Genomic DNA, 27,226 nt, shown 5'->3' on the forward strand with positions numbered 1-27,226 from the left:
TTGTTCATCCCTATATGTAATCAGTGATATCTAGTTCTTACACCAGAATGAAATCCATTTTTGAATTGAGGAGGATTAATGTTCAAATCTATGGCTGACCAAACTGATTTAGATTTTCACTTTATACAAATTCTGAAATAGTCCATTACAAACAGTATTGTAAGGTGCTTAAAAAAAGTTATTAGGAAGACAAAAAGTATGTGGTATGCAGATAGAATAGCTAAGTCACAGGATAAAATTAAAACCATATGGTCAGTCGTAAAGGAAGTGGCTGGTCTGCAGAGTCAGGTCGAGGATATAGAATCAGTGCGTAGGGGCAATGTCCATGTTACTGATAAGTCACATATATGTGCAGTATTTAATAATCACTTTCTGAATATAGCAGATGAACTAAATAGAAACCTAGTCCCAACAGGGAATCTTATAGCGCTCGTAGAAAAAAGTGTTCAGAGACTGTTACCTGAAATGCTCCTCCATGATACTGACAAGAGGGTGATTGAGTTAATAATTAAATCACTAAAGACCAAGAACTCTCATGGATATGATGGGGTATCTAGCAGAATACTGAAGTATTGTTCTATGTATGTTAGCCCAGTACTTAGCCATATCTGTAACTTTTCCTTTAGGAGTGGTCGGTTTCCCGACTGATTAAAGTACTCGGTAGTGAAACCACTTTATAAAAAGGGAGACAGGGATAATGTTGACAATTATAGACCTATTTGTATGCCATCGGTGTTTGCTAAAGTTAACTAGAAGGTTGTATATACAAGGTTACTGGAGCAAATAAATTCACATAATTTGCTGTCAAATGTACAGCTTGGTTTTAGAAATGGTTTAACAACTGAAAATGCTATATTCTCTTTTCTCTGTGAGGTTTTGGATGGTTTAAATAAAATGTTGCGAATGCTAGGTGTTTTCTTTGATTTAACGAAGGCTTTTGACTGTGTTGACCACAAAATATTACTGCAGAAGTTGGACCATTATGGAGCAAGGGGAGTAGCTTACAATTGGTTCGCCTCTTACTTTAAGAACAGAAAGCAGAAGGTAATTCTCCGCAATATTGAGATTGGTAGTGATGTTCAGTCCCAATGGGGCACCGTTAAGTGGAGTGTTCCCAAAGGGTCGGTGCTGGAGATGCTGCTGTTTCTTATTTATATGTATAATATGCCTTCTAGTATCACAAGTGATTCAAAAATATTTCTGTTTGCTGATGACACCAGCTTGGTAGTGAAGGATCTTGTGTGTAATATTGAAACTTTAGCAAATAATGTAGTTCATGAATTAAGTTCGTGGTTTGTGGAAAATAATTTGATGCTAAATCACAGTAAGACTCAGTTTTTACAGTTTCTAACTCACAATTCAACAAGAACTGATATTTTGATCAGACAGAATGGGCATATTATAAGCGTGATGGAACAGTTCAAGTTCATAGGCTTTCGGATAGATGGTAAGCTGTTGTGGAAAGCCCATGTTCAGGATCTTGTTCGCAAATTAAATGCTGCTTTATTTATCATTAGAACAGTATCTGAAATAAGTGACAGTTCAACATGAAAAGTAGTCTACTTCGCATATTTTCATACGCTTATGCCATATGGTATTATTTTTTGGGGTAATTCTTGTGATTCAAAAAGGATATTTTTGGCTCAAAATCGGGCCGTCCGAGCTATATGTGGTGTAAGTTCGAGAACCTCTTGTCGACCCCTATTCAATAGTCTGAGAATTCTGACATTGCCCTCACAGTATGTTGTTGTTGTGGTCTTCAGCCCTGAGACTGGTTTGATGCAGCTCTCCATGCTACTCTATCCTGTGCAAGCTTCTTCATCTCCCAGTACCTACTGCAACCTACATCCTTCTGAATCTGCTTAGTGTATTCATCTCTTGGTCTCCCTCTACGATTTTTACCCTCCACGGTGCCCTCCAATGCTAAATTGGTGATCCCTTGATGCCTCAGAACATGTCCTACCAACTGATCCCTTCTTCTGGTCAAGTTGTGCCACAAACTTCTCTTCTCCCCAATCCTATTCAACACTTCCTCATTAGTTATGTGATCTACCCATCTAATCTTCAGCATTCTTCTGTATCACCACATTTTGAAAGCTTCTATTCTCTTCTTGTCCAAACTATTTATTGTCCATGTTTCACTTCCATACATGGCTACACTCCATACAAATACTTTCAGAAATGACTTCCTGACACTTAAATGTATACTTGATGTTAACAAATTTCTCTTCTTCAGAAACACTTTCCTTGCCATTGCCAGTCTACATTTTATATCCTCTGTACTTTGACCATCATCAGTTATTTTGCTCCCCAAGTAGCAAAACTCCTTTACTACTTTAAGTGTCTCATTTCCTAATCTAATTCTCTCAGCATCACCTGACTTAATTCGACCACATTCCATTATTCTCGTTTTGATTTTGTTGATGTTCATCTTATATCCTCCTTTCAAGACTCTATCTATTCCGTTCGACTGCTCTTCCAAGTCCTTTGCTGTCTCTGACAGAATTACAATGTCAATGCCCTCACAGTATATATTTTCTTTAATGTTGTTTCTTGTTAGCAATATTAGCTTATTCCCAAGAGTTAGCAACTTTCACTCAGTTAATACTAGGCAGTAACCAAATCTGCATGTGGAATGCACTTCCTTGACTCTTGTGCAGAAAGGAGTGCACTATTCTGCTGCATCCATTTTCAATAAGCTGCCACAAGAACTCAAAAATCTTAGCCGTAGCCCAAACGCTTTTAAGTCTAAACTGAAGAGTTTCCTAATGGCTCACTCCTTCTATTCTGTCGAGGAGCACCTGGAAGAGCTGAAAAATTAAGCAAATTCCAGTGTTACATTGTTGATTTTCCTCATTTAAACTTACGAATTGTCGCCTGAATATGTTTCTTGTATTTCATTTTATCTGTTTCTACTATTTTGTTATAATTTCATGTATTGGCTCATTCCATGACCATGGAGGTTTCTCCTTAATTCGGTCCCACGGAACAATAAATAAATAAATAAAGCCCCCTCTTATTCTTTGTGTCAGTGCTACATATGTCATCAACACATTAAAATTTATAATGCATCTTCGTTGTGAATACTTTTTCAGAAAATAACATAAATCTTGTGTAAGGTGTTCATGTGAGGTGCAGAAGAGAGAAAGTTAGCACCCTCTACTCCAGATTAAAACCCTGAGTATAGATTTGAAACTGTTATTGTGGCTCATACACTAATATTCAAATACTCACATCACAAATAAAGCTAAATGATGCATTATTTCTGTATATTATGTTGATGTAAATTAGTTGTGTGGTTTTTCTTCCTTGTATTGTGTTACAATAAATTAACTTGATACAAAGCAGATCAGATAAATCAATATAGTAGAAAATGGGAGAAGTGAGGAATACATCATCTGCCAAGAAGTGTTCATTGAAATAGAACCTTATCATATGAGGTATAAAGAATCATCTGTAGCACCCTTTTACACCATCATAAACCATTTTTCTATTAAACTGTAGGTCCACACCCAACATTGGTCAGACTGTATCACCCATCCAAGTTCTCTAGTCACACACGTCACCTTACTGTGCCTGAACAACAGTATAAATAAAGTAAGGAAACAAATAGCAAAATTGCAGGAGCATAGAGTTGTTGACAGGCACACACAAAAGAGGAAGAGAAATTGCTTGATTTCAGGATATAAATCCTTCAGTGCAATAGATTATAACTTTGGGAGGGGTGGCAGGTACACAGACTAAGCACATGATAAGCAGTTACTAGAGCCAGTAGTGAGGTGCAGCACACAATAAAGGTCGTGTGGACTGGGGGGAGGGTGAAGGGGTTAAGCCAGAGGATGGGGCAACTGTTGTGAAGAGAGTGTGGATGGTGGGTCAATGGAGACTGAGGTCAGGAGGATTACGGGAGTGAAGGGTATGTTGCAAATATAACTCACATCTGCCTAATTCAGAAAAGCTGTTGTTGGAGGGAAGGGTCCAGATGACCTGTGTTGTAAAGCAGCCATTGAATTAGAGAATGTTGTGATCAGTTGCATGTTTTGTCACTGGTTGGTCAACTTAGTTCTCAGTCACAGTTTGGTATTAGCCATTCATTTTGGTGGACAGCTAGTTGGTTTTCACACTGACATAAAACACTGTGCAGGGATTGCAGCAGAGTTGGTAATGACATGGCTGCTTCCACAGTGGCCCTGTGATGGGCTGGGCTGGAATAGGAAGTGCTGGGTGGATGGATTGGGGTAGGTCTTGCTCCTGTACCTTCCACAGTGATAAGACATGTATGGCATGGGACTGCTATTGAAAGTGGCATAAGATTCGACCACCCTTTAGGAGAGTGCACATGATCTTGGATTGGGTGTCCCTCATTTCCATGCTTGACGATTGATGATCAAATCCCTGGTGAAGAATATGGTTCAGTTGTTCCAGTCTAGGATGGTACTGTGAAGGATACGGTTCAGTTGTTCCAGTCTGTGGTGATACTGGTTCACGACGGGGAAGCTTGTGGACTAGGTTTGGGAGACAGCACCTATCCGTGAAGGCCCTCGTGAGACCTCCAGTATCTTGGACAATGGAATCCCTGTCACTGCAGTTATGCTGTCCATGATTGGCCGGGCTATATGGGAATGATGTTTTGGTGTGGAAGAGGTGACAGCCATTGAAATGGTGGTTAGTGTGCATAGTGTACAGATGTGTAGATGGAGCCATCAAAGATGTGGTGGTCAATGTGCTGGAAGGTAGCACATTCTGGATGGGGAGAGAAGGTTGTGAGAAGTGATGGTGGCGGTAGATTTCGTACAGACAATGTGGCACTGCAGTACCCTCTATTTCCACTTATTATCAATAACATTTAATATAATGAGACGCTTCTCTTTTTATTATTTCTTTATACTCATGCGATATATAATCCTTAAGTGTAATGTCAGTAGCTATCCTCCAGTTTATAAAAGAGAGAAAATAATCTATGTATAGAAGTTAGGTGCTTGATTGTTGTGCACTGTAGGCATCGGCATTCTAGGCTGTGAGGGACAGAGAACACTGTTGCTCCTGCAGTGCCCACCCTGGTGTGCTTGTGTAAGGAAACTTTCATTTACTCCACATTTTTAATGTTCAAAACAGTGTACCATATTCTTCATGGTGATAATGTGTAGAATTGTAGTATTATCTTGTTTTCACCTACTCTATTTGATTCTTTTTTTTCTTTTCTTTTTTTTCGCTTCTTTGCTTTTAAAGAAAATCTCAACCATCACTATGCATTCTGAAGAAATAAATTCTCTGACTGTAAGTGAACTTAAACAGCTTAAATTTTCACAACTGTCTCTCCATGAAAAAGTTGCAGTTAACAAAAGAGGTATTTGATAATCTAATGTCTCAGCCAGTAATCAACAACAACAACATGGAATATATTTGTTGCGCTTAACAGTGAGCAATACAGGAAGTATTACTCAAAATGCAAGAATACTTTTCTCTAAAATTCTGACTATTCCTACATTCTTCTCAAAATCACACAATGTGTGTCCTTCTCAAGAAGCATTTGGATATCAGTGTTCCACAACCATCCTCTACAACTTGGAACTTAAACATACAGACCATAAACAGAGATCACAAAAATTTATAATCTTTAAAAAACTGCCTTACTAAAATTCAGACATCAAATGCATATCAAACCATTGCAGAAGCAACAGGAACCTTAAAATACGTGAATAATAACAAAGTCAGCATTTGGTAGGGGCTTTTTCATTATGTTATGCCTCATATTGAAATAATTTACAACTAAATACAATCTCTATAAATAAGTGTGTTTAAAGATAATGAATAATATAACAAATGTCAAAATTGATATTTTAGAATTAAGAAACCGAAGGTACTGAGAAAATTGCCCAAAGCCATTCATAACAGAAACTAAGGTAGTGTGTAACCTTATAGGTGTTGATATAATGGGGAGATATTCTTCCAGTACACACTTACAGCCACTAAATTGTTCAAGAAGAAATGCTTCACTGATTTCAAGAATGAACATTTACATCCACATCCATGCTCTGCAAACCAATGCAAAGTGCATGGCAGGGGGTATGTCCCATTGTACAAGTTATTGATGTTTCTTCACATTCCTTTCACATATGGAGAGTGGGAAGAATGGTTGTTTGAATACCTCTGTGTGTGCTGTAGTTATTCTAATCATATCTTCACAAACCCTATGCGAACATAGTGGGTTGTAGTATATTCCTGAGGCATCATTTCAAGCCAGTTCTTGACACTTTGTTAAGCCGTGTCCTACGTAAGCGACAGAAGTGATCAACAGCGCATGACAACTCTAGGCGAAGACAAAACACAACCGCAGGTGTAGTTACAGAAGTGTCCTATGTGAGCGACATCTGTGTCACTGCCTGTCTCCCACTGCAACTGGTGACATTGGAATTCAGACGTGTTTGAATCTTGTCACTGCAGCACACGTGGCACAGAGCAACAGCCACATTTCTTCTTGCAAAGCAGTGGAGCAGACGTGACGGCAGCTATGAATTACTTAACATCCAATTTTAAGAAAACTATTCAGTGAAAAAATTTGATTCTTCCGAAACCTATAGCTTGATATCCTTAAATGATAAAGGTCAGAATTTATTTTTGTTATTCGTCATAGTTACTGTATTGCAGGAAATTGAATACAGGGCTGCACAAAATTTTTAAGAATCTGCAGAGGTAAAATCACATTATGTAGACTTTATGTATAGTTCATTTGAGGCCATACATTATTGCATATGAAATGTAACCAATATATCTAAATTTTATTTAACGTTGATACTGGGATGATATCTCTTTCATTCTTTAAGCATTGGTTGTTATATTCTCAGACGGGTCTCTCGTGTTACATCCAAACCTTTCCTGCGCTTTGGGAAGTGGTCGTAAAGATTGTCATATCTCATAAAAGGTTCAAGATATCGAAATGGAAATGACAAATTTTGGAACTTGACAGCACACAGAAAGGACTATTTTATCACATGATTAACACTCAATACTCTTTTGTAAATACGTGAGAGAAAAAAAGAAAAAAAACACCCTCCCTATAACTTACACTATGAGGTTGTGTACAAATTTTTATAGCCAAACAAAGGGAGAGAAGCAGGTAAACGGGGTTTCAAAGTAGCCAGCATGAGGTATGATTTGGTATGAAAATATGTAACTGCTTGAAAGTAATCAGGGTAATGAACGAAAACTTAATTAATAAGCTGAGGAAAAATTGAAATATTTAACCAAAAGCTGCTGTAAATGAAGTGTCAAAAATGTCATCTGTTCAAAACCTAGCTATTTTGAGCATAAAAAGATACATTGGTGGGGTATTTAAATGTCAAAAAGGCTTCCTTCCAATCAATTATGTTAGGAATGCAAATGAGGAGTCAGTAAGATCATGCTTTCTGAATAAAACTTGAAATTAAAAAAATGGAAGAAATCAGTCAAATATTTTATGAAATAATTTGTGTAAAAGAAATAAGTAGATCAGAGAAACGTCCTACATGCCTTTGTATGATGCTCAAAATCATGAACAGAAAATGAGGTGCAGCAAATGTTTCCCTAATATTTTTTATTTCATGCTTTTAGACAAATCATTACACAAAACGTTTGACTTCCTTTTCAAAAATTTTGTGAGCTTTACTTTAACAGAGAATTGAAACACTTGGCTTTAACACTGACTGCTGATAAATTACGTTCGCCACATAAAATATCTGTAAAATTTCATGGTTCATTGTAATTTATTAGGAATTAAATGTGTGTAATATACTGGGATAGGTGTGAAGATCAAGTTCTTTGGCAAGACCTTAAAAATATACTTAGAGTTGCAGTGTAAACAGTATACATAAAACTTTGTATACAGAATCGTAACTGAGCCAGTAAAAATATAAGAATTTCTAGGAATCGAACCCAGGACCTCTCCTTTAGCTGTAATTAAGAACTGTACACGCTATCCCTACAACACAGCTCACTGTCAGTCACTGGTATCAAACTGTATGTTTATGTTTGCATTTAGCATAGTTAGTCATGTAAAAGTCATTCCTACACATTCACTGGCTGTTAAAAGTTCTTGATCATGTAAAAAAAAAAAAAGAACTTGTCTGGTGATCTTCGTAGTTCACAATACTTATGAAATTCTCCATGGAGATTCCTCCCTTTGTAAACTTAATGCACAGTGTTCCTTTTCACTTTATTTTCTTAAGTAAACCTAATTCCGTAGCCTTACTCTCCAGCTGCAGTATTCTACAGGTTAAGGATGCCATTTTATAGAAACAGCTGGTTGGCTCTTAAGCAGCCATCTTGTAGTGCGACGTGGTCGCTCGCATGCAGGACACCCAAGGTTTTTGCCTGATGTTGCTGCTTGTCACTGGAGTGTCACGTCTCCAAAAGTCGCTTGCTTCTGTTGCTCACGTAGGACATGGCCTTAGTAGACTTTGTCAGAATGGTTTACATGTATATTCAAGAGTATGCCAGTTCAGTTTCTTCAATATCACTGCAACTCTCTCCCATAGGTCACACAAACCTGTGACCATTTGTGCTGCCCTTCTCTGTATACTTTCAATGTCCCCTGTTAGTCTTATTTGGTATGAGTCCCACACATTTCAGCAATATTCCAGAATGGCTCAATGAGTGATCTTTACCCACAGCTAAGCCAATGTGATCATTCCATTTCACATCCCTACAGAGTGTTACACCGAGGTATTTGTATGAGTTGCACATTTCCAACTGTGAGTCATTGGTGTTATAATCATAGGATACATATTTTCATTTTGTGAAGTGCACAGTTCTACATTTGTGAACATTTGAAGCATGTTGAAGTTGCCAATTTTTGCACCATTTAAAAATGTTATTAAGATCTGACTGAGAACTTATGCAGCTTGTTTCAGACAGTACTTCATTATAGGTAACTGCATCATCTGCAAAGAGTCCAAGGTTACAATTAATATTCTGTACAATATTATTAGAATACAACATGAACAGAAAGGGTCCCAACACACTTCTGTTGGACACATCTGAAGTTACTTCTAGAACTGACAATGACTCTATCCGAGGTAACGTGCTGTGTCCTCCCTACCAAAAAATCCTCAGTCCAGTCACAGATTTCATGCGTTACCCCATGTTATCGAACTTTTGATAATCAGCACAAGTGTGGTACTGAGTCAAATACTTTTCAAAAATTAAGAAATACTGCATCTACCTGACTGCCTTGATACAAAGCTTCCACTATGTCATGTGAGAGATGTGTGAGTTACGTTTCACGTGTTTGAACCTCATTATGTCTGAGCTCAGAATATGTTCTAAGATTCTACAACAAATTTGTATCAAGGACATTGGATGGTAGTTTTATGTGTCACTTCTACTACCCTTATTATAGATGAGTGTGACCTGTGGTTTTCTTCCAACTATTGGGCACAGTCTTTCGTTTGAGTGATCTATGATAGATTATAGTCAGAAGTGGGGCTAACTCAGTTGCATATTCAGTATAGAATCTGATAGGGATACCATCGAGCCCTGGAGCTTTGTTCAATATGATTATTTCAGCTGTTTCTCAACACCACTGACACTAATAGTTGTATCATTCATATTTTCAATGGTACAAGGATTAAACAGGGGAAATTCTCCAGCAGAAGGGAGAGTACTGACACTGAAGCATATCCCATGACTGGCAAAGCAGGCTTGAAACTTAACTAAAAGTATTGTATTTAGGTCTGATATTTATGAATACTAGAAATTAATCTTTTTGCACAAATTAAAATAAGAATAGATTTCATTTTAAAATAAATCAGTCATGTTTGTCATTTTTAAATGAATCAATCATGCTTGAACTGTAGTGGTTTAGGTTACACTAAGTTAATCTGTGGAGTTCAATCTTTTAGGATTTTATCAAGTATGTGTTGCCTTCTTTGTTTTTCAGCCTCTTTTTTCTGCAGTTACATATACATGAATTGTATAGGTTTAATATCATCTTTTGCAACTTAATGATAGCTTTATTAAGACCAAAAACTTTTTGTGTTATTCTAAAGCACCTTTAGAAGTTAGTTTTTTTGTCTAAATCATTTTTCCTGTTCTTTCATGTATATGTTGGGATGACAGTGGTTCTCCACAACACACAAAAATGTGAATATGTTTTGTGTTAGTGAAAGTGTTGTGTGGTAAAATCTAACATACACATTTGGAAGAACTGGAAGAATGAAGTAAACAACAAAAGAACATGGCCACTGAAGATGCTTTAGAATAAAGTGAAATGCGTATGGTCTTAATTAGATTTTTATTGAAATTTTAACCTATACAACTTGTATTTTATCAAGTTTCTGAATAAATTTTCATTCTTATTTGCTTTTACACAGTTTTAAAAGAAATACTAAAAATTTGCTGGAGCCAAGTTCCCACTGATTTTGGCTATGAACCACCGCTGGTATTGAGGTTTTGGAGAAATGAGGATAGAGTGTCTCCCAGTCGCATATGGAGTGCAGGAAGAATGACTGCATAAATATGTGTATGCATGCTGTAATTAGTGTAAGCTTGTCTTCACAGTCCGTGCAAGCATGATAAATATTGGACTGAAATATATTTCCAGTTTCTTCACTTAAGACTGCTTCTTGAAAATTTGTCAGTAGATATCATTGGATAATTGTGTGTCTTTGAGCATGCTGTAATTAGAGTGATCAAGTCTCTGAAATCTCTGCAGGATGATAGGCAGTGTATTTCGAAATTCTACACTTAATACTGGTTCTTTAAATGTTGTAAGTAAGTTTTTGCGGAATAATTGTCATCTGTTTTAGAGTATGTGCCAGTTCAGGTTTTTTCAGTTTTCTGTAATCCTCTGCTGTGAGTCAAACAAACCTGAGAGCATTCATGCTACCCTTCTTTGAAAATGTTAGGGTTATTTGATATTGGCCTCACACACTTGGCTGTTAGTGTAAGACGGATTGCACAAGTGTTGTGAAGCACTCTCCTTTTTAGATTGTCATTATATTCCGAGTGTCCTGCAAATGAACTGAATTCTTCCACCTTCATTACACTATGATTGAGCCTTTGTGATCATTCTGTTATTTATGCCTACTAATTGTTACATCCATGTATTTGTATGAGTTGACTGATTCCAACTTTAACTCTGATATTGTAGTAATAGAGTACTACTTTCCTGCATTTTGTGGACTTCAGACTTTTACATTTCTGTTCATTTAAAGCAAGTTGCTGATACATGCACTGTACATTGAGCATGGCACAGCACCGTCATTGTTTAATGGCCAGTGACCATTGTAGTGTATTTTAAGAAGTTAAATGAAAATTCCCCGAAAAAGAGCTTGATCCAAAGTGCAGGTTCCCACCCCCAAACTGCATGTACTTACAAACATGGATCAACATAATTGTAACAAGAAGTTGTTCAAGCAACAATCGTACCTTAAAGTTTATTTAGGAGAAAATACAATGACGGTTTTCCCTCGCTTGGTGCTATTGTGAATAGTATCACAGATAAGCAGTTTACTTTTTGTCTATATCACACTATGCCTAACAATCAAAAGAGCAAATTCTTTTCTTTCATCTCAAGAGCCCCAACATAAAAGAACAGGTGCGGACCTCAGAACTCCTAGCACATTGTATGCTTGCAGTCGGCAGATGGGAATTGATATTTTTGGTGTACAGCGAGCACATACTCAACAAAATATAAAAACATGTACTATAGGACCAGAGATGCATGCCTCGGTAAACTCAAGGTTCCATAGGTAACTGCTGACATTTTCCATGAAGTCACTGACTGCTTTTTCACACAGTGACATAAATGTATTAACAGTTATGGCAATTACTTTTGAAATAATGAACAGCGGACTTGCCTTTTTTTACCTCTGTCTCATTTTCATTTGACTACCACCTATCATTTCATTGATGTGTTAAGTGATAATATTTAATATGCATTGCCAACTGTCTTCTCTGCATTTACAGGAACTATTAAGTGCAGCTCTTAGGAAGCAGCCACTTGGAGTTGAAATATCAGCGAATTTTGCTGTCACTCAATCTCTGGTTGGTCTCTTGTCATCAAATGGAGGTTCTTCTCTTGTTGAAAGTGTGAAAGGTTGGTTCAGAACTTAAAATATTTCAGATACATAATGTGAATCCCCTGACAAATTGAGCAGATTAAAAACAGATTTTATTTTCCCATTTCTTCTTGAAGGTTCAAGAGATTTCTCATTTTCATTCCCGTTCATTGCATATTTTTAATGTGCATTTTTCTCTAGAAACCCAGTAAAGTGTGGATGCATTATAGCTATAAGACTATTGACAGAGGGAACAGGTTATAGCTTTTGCAAAAGACAAAAATCTAATAATTCTAAAACTGATGAACAGGGTGGTCTGAGAATTAAGAAATGCTTCAATAGTTATTTCTAAAAAAATGTATGAGATCTGAAGTAGGGGTAAGATGACCTATTTGTTTTAAGTTGCTCAATGCAATACAAAGTATACTGATTTCTTGTAAAACCAGTCCAAATATAGTAAATACTATCATTAATTGATTTAAGAATTATCCAAAAAAAGTACATAGCCACCACTTGAGTTCTAAAGTGCTGAGTAGAACTACTTGAAGGGCCAGCGAGATGAAGTCTGTGATGCACATCAAGGTTGAAAGAAATGCAGCATGTAGCTTTTATTTGGTGGTTGACATCAACAGGTCAACCACAGTTACAAACTTCTGGTGCCACCTTTTGTTGCTTGTGGAGGTATACATCAGTGAAGATTTCAGGGTGTTCCAAAATTCCCATTACAGACTTCTAGGACTTGTACAGGGGAGTGAATACATAATATTTTTACTAGGAACCCTTGTCTGGAAACAATTTCCATTATACAACAGTTTCAGTTCAGATGTTTAACTCGTTCACTTCTGATTGAGGAACTGAATTAGGTGTGACATAGTACAGTTACTAGGTAACAGATCGAAACGAAACATAAGGAAACATCCATATATCACTTAAGTGCACTTGTTTGTATTAACACTTAAACGTTACATGTCTACAATATTCCAAAACAATAAAGAACCCAGCACACTACATACAGAACAGTACTGACGCATTGCAACAGCAGCTCGATGTGGCAACCACCAACATTGGTACAGACAATGTACCTGTGAAGTATGTTTTGGTACACTTTCTCCATCCCAACTGGTGTCACTTCAGTTTCTACTGTAGTGCCCAGAACTCATGCCAGCAGATCTTCCTCTGACTTTACAGAAGTCTTGTAAATTCAACTTTCATTATTTTATCACAAGAAGTAGTCCATATGAGTTAAATCTGGCGACTGCAATGGCTACACAGTTGGACCACCTTGGCCTTTCCATCTTTCCCCATGTCATCTGTTGAGATGTCTCCGAACCACACATGAGAAGTGAGACAGTGCACCATAAAGCCAAAACCACATTTCCTGATGGACTTTCAGTGGCACAGCTTCCAAGAATGGATCCAGTACGTTCTGTAGGAAGATCGAATATGCAGGACCAGTTAGCTTGAGTGGAAGGACAGATGACCCAATCACTTCTGAAGTGAAACCATTGTAGAATGGAAACCGTACATTTCTGGACATGGGTTTGTATTCAAAATATTATGTACACACTCCCCTCTACAAATCTTAGAAGTTTGTAATGGGCATTTCTGAACACCCTGTGTATATGGTATCTACCTCACTGTTTTGCAGACGGTGATACATAGAAACCTAACATGACTGCTGCTATTAGACTAAAGCATTTCTTGGAACTTGACAAATAAAGTCATAGATTATTTCAATGAGTAAATTGCTTGAGCAATTTTTTTTTTTTTTTTTTTTTTTTTTTTTTTTTTTTTTTTTTTTTTTTTTTTTTTTTTTTTGCTGGGATGATGTATGTCACTTTGTCTACCATTTCAGATATGCTGCATAGTGGTGGCTCAAGGTCTAATACACAATTAAAAAATGGTCAATGAAAGATTTGTTTCAAAATTGTTCAATAATTTTTCATTAGTGTCCACTTGATGCACTGTTGAATAGTTATGGTGCAAGTAGAATGTTTGCTTAAAATAAAATTTGTATTTATGACTTTTGTCAGTTTTCAAAGTTGAATATAAAACACCCCCCTATCCCAACTTCATCGTCGTTCAGTCTCTGTTGTACATGGGTATTAATATATTGCAGCTTCTCTTCCACTTCCAACAAATTATATAAAAATCTCTTAAGATCTGTGTGTAAAATCAAAGATCATTCAGCAGATAAAAACATACTTAAATAAAACACATCTGATTTTGGAGTGATGTTTTACATAGAAATAAAACTATTGACTCACAGGCTCATTAGTTTCTGTGGCTGCAATGTTGTTGTTGTTGTGGTCTTTAGTCCCGAGACTGGTTTGATGCAGCTCTCCATGCTACTCTATCCTGTGCAAGCTTCTTCAATGTTCTTTATATCTCCCAGTACCTACTGCAATCTACATCCTTCTGAATCTGCTTGGTGTATTCATCTCTTGGTCTCCCTCTACATGCCTCAGGACATGTCCTACCAACCGATCCCTTCTTCTAGTCAAGTTGGGCCACAAACTTCTCTTCTCCCCAATCCTATTCAATACCTCCTCATTAGTTACGTGATCTACCCACCTAATCTTCAACATTCTTCTGCAGCACCACATTTCAAAAGCTTTTATTCTCTTCTTGTCCAAACTATTTATTGTCCATGTTTCAGTTCCATACATGGCTGCACTCCATACAAATACTTTCAGAAACGACTTCCTGACACTTAAATCTATACTTGATGTTAACAAATTTCTCTTCTTCAGAAACACTTTCCTTGCCATTGCCAGTCTACATTTTATATCCTCTGTACTTTGACCATCATCAGTTATTTTGCTCCCCAAATAGCAAAACTCCTTTACTAATTTAAGTGTCTCATTTCCTAATCTAATAACCTCAGCATCTCCCGACTTAATTTGAGAACATTCCATTATCCTCGTTTTCCTTTTGTTGATGTTCATCTTATATCCTCCTTTCAAGACACTGTCCATTCCGTTCAACTGCTGTTCCAAGTCCTTTGCTGTCTCTGACAGAATTACAATGTCATCGGCGAACCTCAAGGTTTTTATTTCTTCTCCATGGATTTTAATACCTACTCCGAACTTTTCTTTTGTCTCCTTTACGGCTTACTCAATATACAGATTGAATAACACTGGGGAGAGGCTGCAACCCTGTCTCACTCCCTTCCCAACCACTGCTTTCCTTTCATGTCTGTCGAACATTATAACTGCCATCTGCTTTATGTACAAATTGTAAATAACCTTTTGCTCCCTGTGTTTTACCCCTGCCACCTTCAGAATTTGAAAGAGAGTATTCCAGTCAACATTGTCAAAAGCTTTCTCTAAGTCTACAAATGCTAGAAACGTAGGTTTGCCTTTCCTTAATCTAGCTTCCAAGATAAGTCTTAGGGTCAGTATTGCTTCACGTGTTCCAACATTTCGACGGAATCCAAGCTGATCCTCCCCGAGGTCTGCATCTACCAGTTTTTCCATTCGTCTGTAAAGAATTCGCGTTAGTATTTTGCAGCCGTGGCTTATTAAACTGATAGTTCGGTAATTTTCACATCTGTCAGCACCTGCTTTCTTTGGGATTGGAATTATTATATTCTTCTTGAAGTCTGAGGGTATTTCACCTGTCTCATACATCTTGCTCACCAGCTGGTAGAGTTTTGTCAGGACTGGTTCTACCAAGGCCGTCAGTAGTTCTAATGAAATGTTGTCTACTCCGGGGGCCTTGTTTCGACTCAGGTCTTTCAGTGCTCTGTCAAACTCTTCACGCAGTATCGTATCTCCCATTTCGTCTTCATCTACATCCTCTTCCACTTCCATAATACTGTCCCCAAGTACATCGCCCTTGTATAAACCTTCTATATACTCCTTCCACCTTTCTGCCTTCCCTTCCTTGCTTAAAACTGGGCTGCCATCTGAGCTCTTGATATTCATACACATGGTTCTCTTCTCTCCAAAGGTCTCTTTAATTTTCCTGTAGGCAGTATCTATCTTACCCCTAGTGAGATAAGCCTCTACATCCTTACATTTGTCCCCTGGCCATGCTGCTTAGCCATTTTGCACTTCCTGAGGATCTCATTTTTGGGACGTCTGTATTCCTTTTTGCCTGCTTCATTTACTGCATTTTTATATTTTCTCCTCTCATCAATTAAATTCAATATTTCTTCTGTTACCCAAGGATTTCTACTAACCCTCGTCTCACTACTTCATCCCTCAAAGCTACCCATTCTTCTTCTACTGTATTTCGTTCCCCCATTCGTGTCAATTGTTCCCTTATGCTCTCCCTGAAACTCTGTACAACCTCTGGTTTAGTCAGTTCATCCAGGTTTCATCTCCTTAAATTCCCACCTTTTTGCAGTTTCTTCAGTTTTAATCTACAGTTCATAACCAATAGATTGTGGTCAGAGTCCACATCTGCCCCTGGAAATGTCTTACAATTTAAAACCTGGTACCTAAATCTCTGTCTTACCATTATATAATCTATCTGAAACCTGTCAGTATCTCCAGGCTTCTTCCACGTATACAACCTTCTTTTATGATTCTTGAACCAAGTGTTAGCTATGATTAAGTTGTGCTCTGTGCAAAATTCTACCAGGCGGCTTCCTCTTTCATTTCTTACCCCCAATCCACATTCACCTACTACGTTTCCTTATCTCTCTTTTCCTACTACCGAATTCCGGTCACCCATGACTATTAAATTTTCATCTCCCTTCACTATCTGAATAATTTCTTTTATTTGACCATAAATTTCTTCAATTTCTTCGTCATCTGCATAGCTAGTTGGCATATAAACTTGTACTACTGTAGTAGGTGCGGGCTTCGTGTCTATCTTGGCCATAATAATGCGTTCACTATGTGTTCTTAGTAGCTTACCCGCAATTCTATTTTTTTTTTCCCCCTTTATTAAACCTACTCCTGCATTACCCCTATTTGACTTTGTATTTGTAACCCTGTATTCGCCTGACCAAAAGTCTTGTTCCTCCTGCCACCAAACATCACTAATTCCCACTATATCTAACTTTAACCTATCCATTCCCTTTTTAAATTTTCTAACCTACCTGCCCGATTAAAGGATCTGACGTTCCATGCTCTGATCCATAGAACGCCAGTTTTCTTTCTCCTGATAATGACGTCCTCTTGAGTAGTCCCCGCCCGGAGATCCAAATGGTATACTATTTTACCTCCGGAATATTTTACCCAAGAGGACGCCATCATCATTAACCATAAAGTAGAATTGCAGCTGTAGTTTCCCCTTGCTTTCCACCGTTCGCAGTACCAGCACAGCAAGACTGTTTTGGTTAGTGTTACAAGGCCAGATCAGTAAATCATCCAGACTGTTGCCACTGCAACTACTGAAAAGGCTGCTGCCCCTCTTCAGGAACCACATGTTCGTCTGGCCTCTCAACAGATACCCCATCGTTGTGGTTGCACCTACGGTACAGCTATCTGTATTGCTGAGGCACGCAAGCCTCCCCACCAACGGCAAGGTTGCATTGCCTCTCCATATTAATTCAGTAATTTCAGTAGGAACTTTTGGGTTGTCCTGGTTTAAGATAGAACTGACATTAATGTTAATTGAATGTTTAATGTACACAATAATTGCATGAATTCTTCCATCACAGTTTTTTTACTCGCTCCATGAGAGGAAGAATTGATTAACATCACTTATCACAACATAATCACCTTTACATGATGGTTTTTCTCGGTTTTAATTTGAAACAGATTTACTAAAAACACTCATTGCTATTTATCATTATGGGCTTTGAGTCAGCTGACTGTATGGTAGCAATGCATTTGTCCGTAGATGTGAAGTTGACTTACTGAGATCAGTGAGCATTGAAATTCACATGTCCTCAACTTTCAGTTTTAGTTTTTGAACTGCCTCTATTAATTGTAAAATTCATACATAACAGGAAGATCTTGAAATTTCTCTGCTTCCATTATATGTGCCATTATTTGAGATGTTGTAGGCCAATACTAAAGCAGTGCTGAACTCTGCAGATCAGTCTGATAAATGATACTGTATCATATAATGATTTTAACTGCCTGTTAATTCTTCTTTGACTTAACATAGTTACCAATCCTATCTTTTTATACACAGTGGACAATTTGTGGTCGACTATCTGTAAGGGAAGTATAGCGACTATCTTCTCTTGTTCAAAGTCTTCACTAATGCCTCTTACTAACAGATCATTCATAGGTGTAATTCTGTGAACAAATTACTATTTCTGAAATGAATCTTTCACTCAGCATATGCACTGTTTTCAAATTTCCTGGCAAGTTAGAACTGAGTGATGAACCAGAAATTGAACCCAGGACTTTGTCCTTCATGAGCAATATTTGTTCCAGTTAAGGTGTCTATGTAAAACCCACGGCCAATACCCATGACTTTTCTACTCAAATACCCCTACCATTTTCCACATTTCAATGAAGCTTATGTGCATACCTTGTTGGGCTAGCAATTGTGGAGAAAGAAATGCTGGTAAAATGGTGATGGTTTTTTTTCCAAAATAAAATATTCACTCTGGTACATAGTATGCACTGTTTTGAAACTTAAAAATAGTGAAGTATTACTGGCAAGTTGAAGCTGTCACAGCTGCACTGTGAGTTATTTGTGATATCTCAGTTGGTCAGGACATTGTTTGTGAAAGGCAAGGTTACAGTTTTGATTCCCTATCCAGCACATATTTTTATCTACCGTGAATTTTCATCTAATTATTTCTGTGTTAATAAAATAGAAAGAAACTTCCACATGGGAAAAATATATTAAAAACAAAGATTCCAAGACTTACCAAGCGGGTAAGCGCCGGCAGACAGGCACATGAACAAAACACACAAACACACACACAGAATTACGAGCTTTCGCAACTGGCAGTTGCTTCGTCAGGAAAGAGGGAAGGAGAGGGAAAAATGAAAGGATGTGGGTATTAAGGGAGAGGGTAAGGAGTCATTCCAACGCCGGGAGCGGAAAGACTTCCCTTAGGGGGAAAAAAAAAAAAGACAGGTGTACATGAAGGATGGATCTCATTTCGGGGCAGGATTTTAGGAAGTCGTATCCCTGCTGGAGAGCCACATTCAAGGTCTGATCCAGTCCCGGGAAGTATTCTGTCACAAGTGGAGCACTTTTGGGGTTCTTCTGTGAGAGGTTCTAGGTTTGAGGGGATGAGGAAGTGGCTCTGGTTATCTGCTTCTGTACCAGGTTGGGAGGGTAGTTGCGGGATACGAAAGCTGTTTTCAGGTTGTTGGTGTAATGGTCGAGGGATTCAGGACTGGAGCAGATTCGTTTGCCACGAAGGCCTAGGCTGTAGGGAAGGGACCGTTTGATATGGAATGGGTGGCAGCTGTCATAATGGAGGTACTGTTGCTTGTTGGTGGGTTTGATGTGGACGGATGTGTGCAGCTGGCCATTGGACAGATGGAGGTCAACGTCTAGGAAAGTGGCATGGGATTTGGAGTAGGACCAGGTGAATCTGATGGAACCAAAGGAGTTGAGGTTGGAGAGGAAATTCTGGAGTTGTTCTTCACTGTGAGTCCAGATCATGAAGATGTCATCAATAAATCTGTACCAAACTTTGGGTTGGCAGGCTTGGGTAACCAAGAAGGCTTCCTCTAAGCGACCCATAAATAGGTTGGCATACGAGGGGGCCATCCTGGTACCCATGGCTGTTCCCTTTAATTGTTGGTATGTCTGGCCTTCAAAAGTGAAGAAGTTGTGGGTCAGGATGAAGCTGGCTAAGGTGACGAGGAAAGAGGTTTTATGATCAACATAGCTCATCTCAAACCAACACTTTTTCGACTTTTTTCACACCTTTATCTCTCCCTATATAAATCTCTCTTTACTTTCACTTTAACCTCATATTACCCTTTCCACCTACTAATACCATGTCAACCTCACAACATCCCTACAACGACCCCATTAAATTTTATTTACATTCCCTCCGCAAACATGCCTTCACCCTAGCCAGATTACGCTCCCATATTTTATTTACTGAGGCTTGTCTGACATTTGGCATTACTCCCAAAGGCCTCACACTTAAAGTTCCCATCTCTGGCTGCAATCCTTCTTTCCATCAGTCCTTATACCAGTTCCAAACAGCACAATCCATAGCCCTCACCCGCCTAATCCTTCACCTATACATCGACTCGGCCAATGAACACACCCGTCAACTCCTATCCCAAATCAAAGTCCTCAATCTTTCCTCTCCCACATCCACACCGGCTGTACATAGCATCCTCCTACAGGCCAACCGCAAATTAGAACAACATGCCACCCTCCACCTCAAAAAACTATCCAATCTCCTGGTTTCCCACCTCCGGAAAGGCAACTCACTCACCCTCCACAACCTTTCCAACAAACCTCAACCTCCTCTCATTGCACACAGACCCAGTCTCTCCCATCTACTCAATCTCCCACTTCAAGCTCCACTCCCCCCAACACCTCAAAATTCTAGTCAACACAATCTGGAACCACAACACCCCAATTCAGTAGTTAACCTTTCCTTCAAACCCCTCTCCCAATCCGAAACCTCTGTCCTATCCAAAGGCCTCACCTTCAGCCCCACTCCCAGGTTCAACCAAACTGCCCTTGTCGAGGATTTACTGTCCTACACTCGTAGTCTCTGCTGGAAATATCACTTTGCCACGAAGAAAAACAATCCTGATCCCACTCCTAATGATCCAACTCCCCAAGACACTATCCAAATTGAACCCTGCCTGCAACAGTTCTGTCCTCCATCACAGCGGGACCCACCTCCTCTTCCTCAAAATCACCCTCTCCAAACCTTCCAGGAATTTCTCACTTCCAGCCTTGCCTCTCAATCTTTCTTGAAAAACCTTAATCCTACTCCCAACATCACCACAGCCGAATCCCAGGCTATCCGTGATCTGAAAGCTGACCGATCCATCATCATTCTTCCGGCTGACAAGGGTTCCACGACCGTGGTACTTGATCGTCGGGAGTATGTGGCTGAGGGACTGCGTCAGCTTTCAGACAACTCTACATACAAAGTTTGCCGAGGTAATCCCATTCCTGATGTCCAGGCGGAGCTTCAAGGAATCCTCAGAACCTTAGGCCCCCTACAAAACCTTTCACCTGACTCCATCAAACTCCTCACCCCACCGACACCTCGCACTCCTACCTTCTACCTACTTCCTAAAATTCACAAACCCAAACATCCTGGCCGCCCCATTGTAGCTGGTTACCAAGCCCCCACAGAACGTATCTCTGCCTACGTAGATCAACACCTTCAACCCATTACATGCAGTCTCCCATCCTTCATCAAAGACACCAACCACTTTCTCGAACGCCTGGCATCCGTACCCAGTCTGTTACCACCGGAAACCATCCTTGTAACCATTGATGCCACTTCCCTATACACAAATATCCCGCACGTCCAGGGCCTCGCTGCAATGGAGCACTTCCTTTCACGCCGATCACCTGCCACCCTACCTAAAACCTCTTTCCTCGTCACCTTAGCCAGCTTCATCCTGACCCACAACTTCTTCACTTTTGAAGGCCAGACATACCAACAATTAAAGGGAACAGCCATGGGTACCAGGATGGCCCCCTCGTATGCCAACCTATTTATGGGTCGCTTAGAGGAAGCCTTCTTGGTTACCCAAGCCTGCCAACCCAAAGTTTGGTACAGATTTATTGATGACATCTTCATGATCTGGACTCACAGTGAAGAACAACTCCAGAATTTCCTCTCCAACCTCAACTCCTTTGGTTCCATCAGATTCACCTGGTCCTACTCCAAATCCCATGCCACTTTCCTAGACGTTGACCTCCATCTGTCCAATGGCCAGCTGCACACATCCGTCCACATCAAACCCACCAACAAGCAACAGTACCTCCATTATGACAGCTGCCACCCATTCCATATCAAACGGTCCCTTCCCTACAGCCTAGGCCTTCGTGGCAAACGAATCTGCTCCAGTCCTGAATCCCTCGACCATTACACCAACAACCTGAAAACAGCTTTCGTATCCCGCAACTACCCTCCCAACCTGGTACAGAAGCAGATAACCAGAGCCACTTCCTCATCCCCTCAAACCCAGAACCTCTCACAGAAGAACCCCAAAAGTGCCCCACTTGTGACAGAATACTTCCCGGGACTGGATCAGACCTTGAATGTGGCTCTCCAGCAGGGATACGACTTCCTAAAATCCTGCCCCGAAATGAGATCCATCCTTCATGAAATCCTCCCCACTCCACCAAGAGTGTCTTTCCGCCATCCACCTAACCTTCGTAACCTCTTGGTTCATCCCTATGAAATCCCCAAACCACCTTCCCTACCCTCTGGCTCCTACCCATGCAACCGCCCCCGGTGTAAAACCTGTCCTATGCACCCTCCCACCACCACCTACTCCAGTCCTGTAACCCAGAAGGTGTACATGATCAAAGGGAGAGCCACATGTGAAAGCACCCACGTGATTTACCAACTGACCTGTCTGCACTGTGACGCTTTCTATGTGGGAATGACCAGCAACAAACTGTCCATTCGCATGAATGGACACAGGCAGACAGTGTTTGTTGGTAATGAGGATCACCCTGTGGCTAAACATGCCTTGATGCACGGCCAGCACATCTTGGCACAGTGTTACACCGTCCGAGTTATCTGGATACTTCCCACCAACACCAACGTATCCGAACTCCGGAGATGGGAACTCGCCCTTCAGTATATCCTCTCTTCTCGATATCCGCCAGGCCTCAACCTCCGCTAATTTCAAGTTGCCGCCGCTCATACCTCACCTGTCTTTCAACAACTTCTTTGCCTCTGTACTTCCGCCTCGACTGACATATCTGCCCTTACTCTTTGCCTTTAAATATGTCTGCTTGTGTCTGTGTATGTGCGGATGGATATGTGTGTGTGTGTGTGTGTGTGTGTTTGTGCGAGTGTACACCTGTCCTTTTTTTTTTTTTCCCCCTAAGGGAAGTCTTTCCGCTGCCGGGGTTGGAATGACTCCTTACCCTCTCCCTTAAAACCCACATCCTTTCATTTTTCCCTCTCCTTCCCTCTTTCCTGACGAAGCAACTGCCAGTTGCGAAAGCTCGTAATTCTGTGTGTGTGTGTTTGTGTGTTTTGTTCATGTGCCTGTCTGCCGGCGCTTTCCCGCTTGGTAAGTCTTGGAATCTTTGTTTTTAATATATTTCTGTGTTAACATTTATAGCCCATTGTTGAAAAGCTATATATTTATGCTCTTCATTGGTTTGTTTAAATCTTGCTATGCTTGATCTTCTGCTTGACTGATAGACTGTTAATGTAGACATCACCTATAGAGTGGCATACGGAATGTATCAACCTTGGTTTTGTACATAATTTATGAAGCACACTAGGTATCCCATTGATTATCTCAACTACAGTAGCAGTAAAATTTGGAGATACCATAGCTACGAGCCTAGTCTGTGCAACATGACCTACAGTGGATGAGTAACAATGCAGCAATGATCAGCAGTTGTTACTTATTCATGAAAAAAATGTCCCGTTGAGACTCAGAGGCAGTTTTGACAACAGTTTAACATATGGTGGGCCCCTTACAAGAGAACCATTCACAGGCTGTGTGATTAATTTGTATAAGAAGGATCAGTATTGGAAGTAAAGCAACCTTGGCTAAAGCTTGTTTGTTCATCAGAGAATATTGAAATGGTATGAGGTGTTCCACAGAGAAGCCCCAGCAAATCGTGCTGAAAGGCAGCAGTGAAACTGAGCATATCCAGGTGCTCTGTTCAACAGATACTTCAAAGGGACTTCTGAATGTACCTGTACAACATGACCTCTGCTCAGAAGTTCACTACAAAACACAAATGGCAGAAACTGTAGTTTGCCTGCTTGGAGGAGGTTGGGAACAAATTCTGAAGAACGTTTGGTTTTCAGACGAGGAGCATTTTCATTTGGATATAGCAGTTAACAAGCAAAATATACACTTTTGGGCTACTGAAAACCCAAACGTGCTTCTTGAATGACATTTTCATTCTCCGAGGATTACAGCGTGGGTCACGATATCGAGTCACAGTGTTACTGGACCTTTTTTCCTTGAAGAAACTGTGAACAATGTGCGTTATTTAGGCATGCCCCACAATAACTTCTGTTCCACAGCTTCTTGCTACTGTGTTGTCCTTCAGTATGCAATAGTTCATGCAAGATGGAGCAAATCCACTGCAAACACTGTCTTGGATTTCTTAAATGAGTGCGTTGACATGTGAGTCGCTTCACTCAGATTTCCAGGACATCTCAGTTGTGGACAATTTTGGTCCACCCAATAATCCAGACATCAACCCATGTATCATCTTTCTTTGGAGGTACCTGAAGAAAGCAATTTCCTTGAAATGTCCACGTGATTTAATGGAATTCGGATACCTTATTCTTCAAGCTTCCAGTGAAATTGTGGAAGACATGCCATAAGGATATTGCTAACGTCAGTGTTCATGTGAAGAAAGTTAGGAATCAGAATGGTGGACATGTAGAGCAAGTGCTGGGTTAGAACTATTCTTCACAGGGTTCTTTCTGTGGTAGTATATTTTCCTGGTAGCTCTGAGGGATGAAGTAGTGAAGGCAGCAGAGGATCAAATATGTAAAAAGACGAGGGCTAGTAGAAATCCTTGGGTAACAGAAGAAATATTGAATTTAATTGATGAAAGGAGGAAATATAAAAATGCAGTAAATGAAGCAGGCAAAAAGGAATACAAACGTCTCAAAAATGAGATCCACAGGAAGTGCAAAATGGCTAAGCAGGCATGGCCAGAGGACAAATGTAAGGATGTAGAGGCTTATCTCACTAGGAGTAAGATAGATACTGCCTACAGGAAAATTAAAGAGACCTTTGGAGAAAAGAGAGCCACTTGTATGAATATGAAGAGCTCAGATGGACACCCAGTTCTAAGCAAAGAGGGGAAAGCAGAAAGGTGGAAGGAGTATATAGAGGTTCTATACAAGGGTGATGTACTTGAGGACAATATTATGGAAATGGAAGAGGATGTAGATGAAGATAAAATGGGAGATACGATACTGCGTGAAGAGTTTGACAGAGCACTGAAAGACCTGAGTTGAAACAAGGCCCCGGGAGTAGACAACATTCCATTAGAACTACTGATGGCCTTGGGAGAGCCAGTCCCGACAAAACTCTACCATCTGGCGAGCAAGATGTATGAGACAGGCTAAATACCCTCAGACTTCAAGAAGAATATAATAATTCCAATCCCAAAGAAAGCAGGTGTTGACACATGTGAAAATTGCCGAACTATCACTTTAATAAGTCACGGCTGCAAAATACTAACGTGAATTCTTTACAGACTAATGGAAAAACTGCAGGAAGCCGACCTGGGGGTAGATCGGTTTGGATTCCATAGAAATGTGGGAACACGTGAGGCAATACTGCCCCTACGACTTATCTTAGAAGCTAGATTAAGGAAGGGTAAACCTACATTTCTAGCATTTGTAGACTTAGAGAAAGCTTTTGACAATGTTGACTGGAATACTCTCTTTCAAATTCTGAAGGTGGCAGGGGTAAAACACAGGGAGCAAAAGGTTATTTACAATTTGTGCAGAAAGCATGTAGCAGTTATAAGTTTCGACAGACATGAAAGGAAAGCCTCTCCCCAGTGTTATTCAATCCGTATATTGAGCAAGCCGTAGAGGAGACAAAAGAAAAGTTCGGAGTAGGTATTAAAATCCATGGAGAAGAAATAAAAACCTTGAGGTTCGCCGATGACATTGTAATTCTGTCAGAGACAGCAAAGGACTTGGAACAGCAGTTGAACGGAATGGACAGTGTCTTGAAAGGAGGATATAAGATGAACATCAACAAAAGCAAAACGATTATAATGGAATGTAGTCAAATTAAGTCGGGTGATGCTGAGAGAATTAGATTAGGAAATGAGACACTTAAATTAGTAAAGGAGTTTTGCTATTTTGGGAGCAAAATAACTGATGATGGTCGAAGTAGAGAGGATATAAAATGTAGACTGGCAATGGCAAGGAAAGTGTTTCTGAAGAAGAGAAATTTGTTAACATCGAGTATAGATTTAAGTGTCAGGAAGTCGTTTCTGAAAGTATTTGTATGGAGTGTAGCCATGTATGGAACTGAAACATGGACAATAAATAGTTTGGACAAGAAGAGAATAAAAGCTTTTGAAATGTGGTGCTGCAGAAGAATGTTGAAGATTAGGTGGGTAGATCACATAACTAGTGAGGAGGTATTGAATAGGATTGGGGAGAAGAGAAGTTTGTGGCCCAACTTGACTAGAAGAAGGGATCAGTTGGTAGGACATGTCCTGAGGCATCAAGGGATCACAAATTTAGCATTGGAGGGCAGTGTGGCATGTAACAATCATAGAGGGAGACCAAGAGATGAATACACTAAGCAGATTCAGAAGGATGTAGGTTGCAGTTGGTACTGGGAGATGATGGAGCTTGAACAGGATAGATTAGCATGGAGAGCTGCATCAAACCAGTCTCAGGACTGAAGAACACAACAATAAGATTTTCGTTTGGGTTTTGTGTCAGAAAAGTGTTTATTTAAAAACAAAATGGTGACATATTTTGTGCACTACCCTGTATATGCAATAGACTGTGTACCAGGGGTAGGAAGTGCTTATCGGGATCTGATGTATAAATAATATAAAGAAAGCAACTCAGTATTGTTCCTTGTGGCAATCCAAATGAAATTGTATGAGGACTTGTAGATACATTGCAAGCCATTAAAATTGCAACAGCTGAAGATAACTTGTAACAAACATCAAACTGGCATGCTTGGATACACTAATGGTTTGCATTTTGGTGGAACTGCTCAAAGTAGGCAGGAGTAATGCCATGTACATTCTATGTATAAGGAAAGAAGCAGTGGGTTTCTCATTCAGCAAACACATTGAATGTTGTTTGTTTGTGAGAAGTCATGTAATGCCTTATGTAAGATGGAGAAACCTCTGCCAGCATAAGTCAGAATTTGACAGCAGCAGGATTGGGGCCTACTGGGACTGCCTTTTCTGTCCCTCAGTGTTGGTGCTCGTGGTGGTAGAGTCGGCACAGGTTGCAGTGGCCGATGTGGAGTGAACAGTTTTCATCTAAAGTGCTGGGCAAGTTCATTTGTTTATTTGTTTGTACAGAAGGGGAGCTGACAGTGTTCGCCACCTTTTGGCCAGTCGGTGATGACTGTATGAAGGTGCACACGCGTCAATCTTTCTCAAATGATTTT

The 27,226-nt window shown here is 39.8% G+C and overlaps 1 protein-coding gene across 1 annotated transcript in view; it reads left to right on the forward strand.

The window, feature by feature from the left end:
• LOC126282514 (probable E3 ubiquitin-protein ligase HERC1) overlaps window positions 1-27,226 on the forward strand; it is a 715,173-nt gene that overhangs the window by 493,708 nt on the left and 194,239 nt on the right. The window contains 1 exon segment of the mRNA XM_049982172.1: window positions 11,947-12,076. Coding sequence (XP_049838129.1) covers window positions 11,947-12,076 — 130 coding nt within the window.

Source organism: Schistocerca gregaria, chromosome 7 (genome assembly GCF_023897955.1).
Source record: "Schistocerca gregaria isolate iqSchGreg1 chromosome 7, iqSchGreg1.2, whole genome shotgun sequence".
Classification (NCBI taxonomy): domain Eukaryota; kingdom Metazoa; phylum Arthropoda; class Insecta; order Orthoptera; family Acrididae; genus Schistocerca; species Schistocerca gregaria.